The 4,431-nt window shown below is 64.0% G+C and overlaps 1 protein-coding gene across 1 annotated transcript in view; it reads left to right on the top strand.

Annotated features, from left to right (window-relative positions):
- The window catches only part of SLURP1 (secreted LY6/PLAUR domain containing 1), a 10,880-nt gene extending 9,654 nt beyond the window's left edge, over positions 1-1,226 (top strand). Inside the window, exons 2-3 of the mRNA XM_011975612.1 lie at positions 266-385; positions 911-1,226. Of these exons, the coding sequence (XP_011831002.1) occupies positions 266-385; positions 911-1,044 (254 nt within the window). The 3' untranslated portion in view covers positions 1,045-1,226. The remainder of the gene's footprint in view (positions 1-265; positions 386-910) is intronic.
- Positions 1,227-4,431: the final 3,205 nt, after the last annotated feature.

The raw sequence follows: 4,431 nt of genomic DNA, 5'->3' as shown, positions 1-4,431 counted from the left end.
TCCCTCCTGGGACAGGGGTCATATCCCTCCTGGGACAGGGGTCATGGCTCCATTCCGCAGGAAGGAAGATGGAGACTTGGTGGAGGGATGCAGCATTCAAGTCTGTGGCTCAGCTCAGTTAGAGAAAGCTGCCAGAGAGGCCCCCTTGAAGGGCTCCCCAGGGCCTTGAAAGATGTCAGCGAGACTCCTTCAGCCCCTGCCTCCCGGTTCCAGGATGAGGCCCCCGAGGCCAGGTGATGAGGTTCTGCCCCCATCCCTCACCTAGGTGAGGCCCTCAAGTGCTACACCTGCGAGCAGCCCATGGTCAGTGCTTCCTGCAAGACCATTACCTACTGCAAGCCGGAGGACACAGCCTGCATGACCACGCTGGTGGCGGTGGAGGCAGGTGAGTCCAGACCCCACGGCAGTGCCGCGTGCACTGGAGTCAGGGCCACCTCCCCCAAGTGCCTCCCTCCCTTGCTGGTGCTCCTCTCAGCCCAGAAGGCAGCAGGTGGGATGGGCAGAACAGGCTGCCACACCTTGGCTGGGGTGCCTTCCACGAGGGCGGCACAGCCCCCTCAGAGATCCAGTCCTGGGGCACCAGGCGCTGGAGGTGGGTGGGGCTTAATGGTCGGGGTCCCCTGGGGGCCCAAACACCAGCTCTGACACAGACCCACTGGGTGGTGTTGCCACAGCCTCTGGGCTCGGGCTCCCATCTCAGGGCAGGCACTTCAGAGGTCCGACAAGTCCTAATAATTTATGAACAGGTCACAGTCGGAGGAGGGCTGGGCCCCGGGCGGCTTCACAGATGTGGGCTATTGGGAATGGGGATCGCAGGGAGGGCGAGGTCAGCGGACGGCGGTTGGGAGCAGTGCAGCAGCAGGCAGACGCTGCAGGGGAGTGTGGGTTCTGACACTGGCCCACCCTGCAGAGTTCCCCTTCAACCAGAGCCCCGTGGTGACCCGCTCCTGCTCCCGCTCCTGTATGGCCACCGACCCTGACAGCATCGGGGCCGCCCACCTGATCTACTGCTGCTTCCGAGACCTCTGCAACTCGGAACTCTGAACCGAGGGCGGCAGGGTGGAAGGTGCTCCTCAGGCACCTCCTCTCTGACGGGGCCTGGCTCCACCTGCGGTCACCGCCTGCTGCCGGGGCACAGCTCACTCATGGGGTCTGAGGGGAGAGAACCACACCAGGGGCACCCTCTGCCTTCCATACCCCACACTTATAAAACATAAATAAGCCAAGAGTGGAGATGACTTTTGTCCTTCCTGGGCACTGACACCCTGCAGAGCTGGCCTTCAGGAGAGCCAGGCTGAATGACAGCACATTCTAGGCACCTGCTCCTCCCTATCACCCAGAGCCTCTGTGACCCATTTCACAGACAGGAAAAGAGAGACTTAGGGGGAGAAATGCCTCCTGGGCCCCTTTCCTGATGCAAACTAGCCTGGCATCTCAGACCAAGACCTGTTCCCTAGCCCAGGGAACATCTCCTCCCGCTAAAATCTCCCCTGCACACCCTGGAGGCGTCACTCCCACCCTAGAGTGGAAAGGAAGCTCAGAGTTGGAATCCACTTTCCTCCCAGGGTGGATACATCTGGGTCTGCCTGTGCGGCCCAGGGGGTCTGCCTGGGTGTGTGCACCTGGGCCTGCTGGTACCACACAGCTCCACGGTTTCAGTCACCTCCTCTGACAACTGCCCGCTGTCCCCTTGGGACGGCTGAGGAGATTAGAGGAGGAGGAGCCCAGGGTCCTCAGGACCCAGGAGACCTGACTTGCAGGCTTGCTTCCCCCTCTGCCTGGCCCTGGCTGTCCCATCACAGTCACAGTGCTCTGTGCCACTGTCACCACTGTCGGGAGGTGGGCAGAGCCAGCGGGGAGCACGGGCTGCTGTGGGCCTGAGCCACCCCCAGACATTGCCCCTCATCAGACCCCAGTCCCCTGGTGTCCCCTGGGCTGCACACCTTCTAAGCACTGCCCAGCTAGGTCTTGGGTTCTAAGGCCCCACACGTCAGCTGGGCCATGCCCGTGGGGTCGTGCGGGCACCTGTGGCTGCTGGGGTGGGAGCAGTATGCAGCAGGCAGTGGTCTGACCAGCTGGGCATACCCGAGGCACATGCGGGAGTAACCAGGGCAGTGGCGGGGGTCGCCCAGGACCCCTGTGAGAGCTCACCTTTCTCTACGAAGGGCCCAGATGTCAGAACCTACCCCTACCTCTACACCCTCCCAGAAATACCAGGAATTAAACGCTCTCCCTGGGGAGCAGCCCCGACCAGAGAAAGCTGCCAGAGAGGCCCCCTTGAAAGGCTCCCCGGGGCCTCCCCGCTAGCCAGCACGGGGCCTGCGGTGTGGCTGCCCGTTAGGGCACGTCCCCTGGGTCATGGCCGGACCTCCAAGGGCCTCACCAGGGCCTGGATTGGAGCCAAGGGGCCAGGGCCTTGACCTCACCAGGTGGACCAAGCAAGAAGTCGCCGCATCTCTGGCGGCGTCCCCAGAGGCGCAATGGGGTGAGGCCTCCAGGCTCTTTCGGAGCGCAGTGGGGAAGGCTCAGCGGGTGCCCCCATCCCTGGGAAGGCACCTACGGGGGCCCCCCGGCGCTGACCCCGCGCAGCCAGCAGAGGGCGCGCGCCCGAGCCCCGGAACCCGCGCCGCGAAGGCCCCTCCCAGAGCTCTCTCCGCGAGCACGCAGCGACCCTGTGCACTCTGCCGGGAACCTGCGCTGCTAGCGCGGCCGCGCCGCCTGGACCCCGGGGTCCCGCAGCACAGAGTTCAGAGACCGGCCTGGAGGAACGGTCATGGCTCCATTCTGCAGGAAGGGAAACTGAGGCTTGGGGGAGGAATGCAGCATTCAAGTCTGTGGCTCAACTCAGAGAAAGCTGCCAGAGAGGCCCCCTTGAAGGACTCTCCGGGGCCTTGAAAGATGTCAGCGAGACTCCCGCCCTGCATGTCGCCGCGACCCTCCCAGGAAATGCGTGGGGAGTCCACGGTCCAGCAGGGACCTCGGGAGGGCGCGCCCACGGGGTGGGGCTCGCGGGGGCCAGGCGCTCACCACTGGGGCGCGCGGGGTCTAGGGAAGGGAGTGGGCGCCGCATCCGTGACCGCCGCAGGACGTGGGGAAAGCTGGCGGGGAAGCAGCCAGCTCCAAGAGGTGGCGGTGGAGGGGAGGGAGAGGGGCGCCCAACCGGGCCGTTAGGCCCTACTGCGCGGGGGGGAAGCGGAGGCCCTTCTGAACCCCACTACCGCGGAGAGGTCAAAGGAGCCAGCGCTACTCTTGCGCAGCTTTGAGAAATCTCTAAGATAAAGGAGAGGGGTGTGCAGACCGTAGGGCGTCCCTCCCTGCCCTCAGGAGCAAGACCCTTCACCTCCCCAAGGGTGCCCTCAACTCGCAGGTGTCCAGAGGGGAAGTCATGCGGGAAGCGGCGGCCTGGGCCTGGGACGCATCAGCCCCTTTGGCCTGCCTCGTTGAGCCCTTGGGGGCCACACTGGGAATTCCCTGCCTTAGTCTGTTTCCCTGTCCATGAGGTGGGCGATGGTCCTGCTGTCCCAGAATTCCGGACACCAGGCACGGCCGAACTCCACTCAGCAAGACCTCAGATGTGGGGATCTGTGTCCCTGGGCCCTGAGGGGACACAACAGTGGCCACTCAGCAGACTGAGCCTAGAGGCAGTGGCTGGGTGCTGAGACTGAGGAGGTAACTGGCTCAGGGTGAGCTCCGGGGACACCCACCAAGGCAGTTGTGACTCCACCTGGCCATCAGAGGGCACAGTGCCCACTCCCCCAGGATGAAGGGCCCGTGCACAGCCACCACCCCAGGACCTCTGGACACACTCCCATACCCTGTACCTGTCCCTTCTTCACTAGCATCCACCAAGGGCCTCCTGGGCCCAGCACCTGGACACTGTGCAGACACCTCTGGGGGTGGGGGTGGCTGGGGCAGAAATTCTGCAGCTGTTGGCCTTGGGGGAAGGACGCGGGCTGAAGCAGTCGCTGCCCTCTAACTTCTCTGAGGTGGTGGGCCCACAGGAGCAGAGTGGGCTCTAGTGGCCCCGCAGGACAAGGCACTGGTTCGCTTCCAATCCCAGCCGCCCATTCCCTGACCCAGGCCAGTCCTGCTGGCAGGAATCAGCACCACCACAGCCAACAAGGGCCCTCCTCCACCCTGTGGTCCGCCCATCCTCCAAACACAAGACCAAGAGAGGGCCCTGCTGGCTCAAACCTTCCTCTGAGCCAGCCTACGACAGCCCAGGATGTTCAGCCTCCGCATGGAGAGAGAAGTCCCAGAGGCCTGCGGGTGCTGCCCATTCAACCACCTTGAAGCTCTCCCGTTGCTTGTGCACGCCCGTGCAAATGCACACACACACGAATGCACACAGGCACGCACATGCATATGCACACTGGATACACTCACCCCTAGTCCAGTCACTGAGCCCCACTCCCCATCCAGGCCAATGTG

The sequence above is a fragment of the Mandrillus leucophaeus genome, unplaced genomic scaffold (assembly GCF_000951045.1).
Source record: "Mandrillus leucophaeus isolate KB7577 unplaced genomic scaffold, Mleu.le_1.0 Scaffold158, whole genome shotgun sequence".
Lineage (NCBI taxonomy): Eukaryota > Metazoa > Chordata > Mammalia > Primates > Cercopithecidae > Mandrillus > Mandrillus leucophaeus.
Note: the sequence above shows the minus strand (reverse complement) of the source record. Positions and strands in the feature narration are given on the sequence as shown.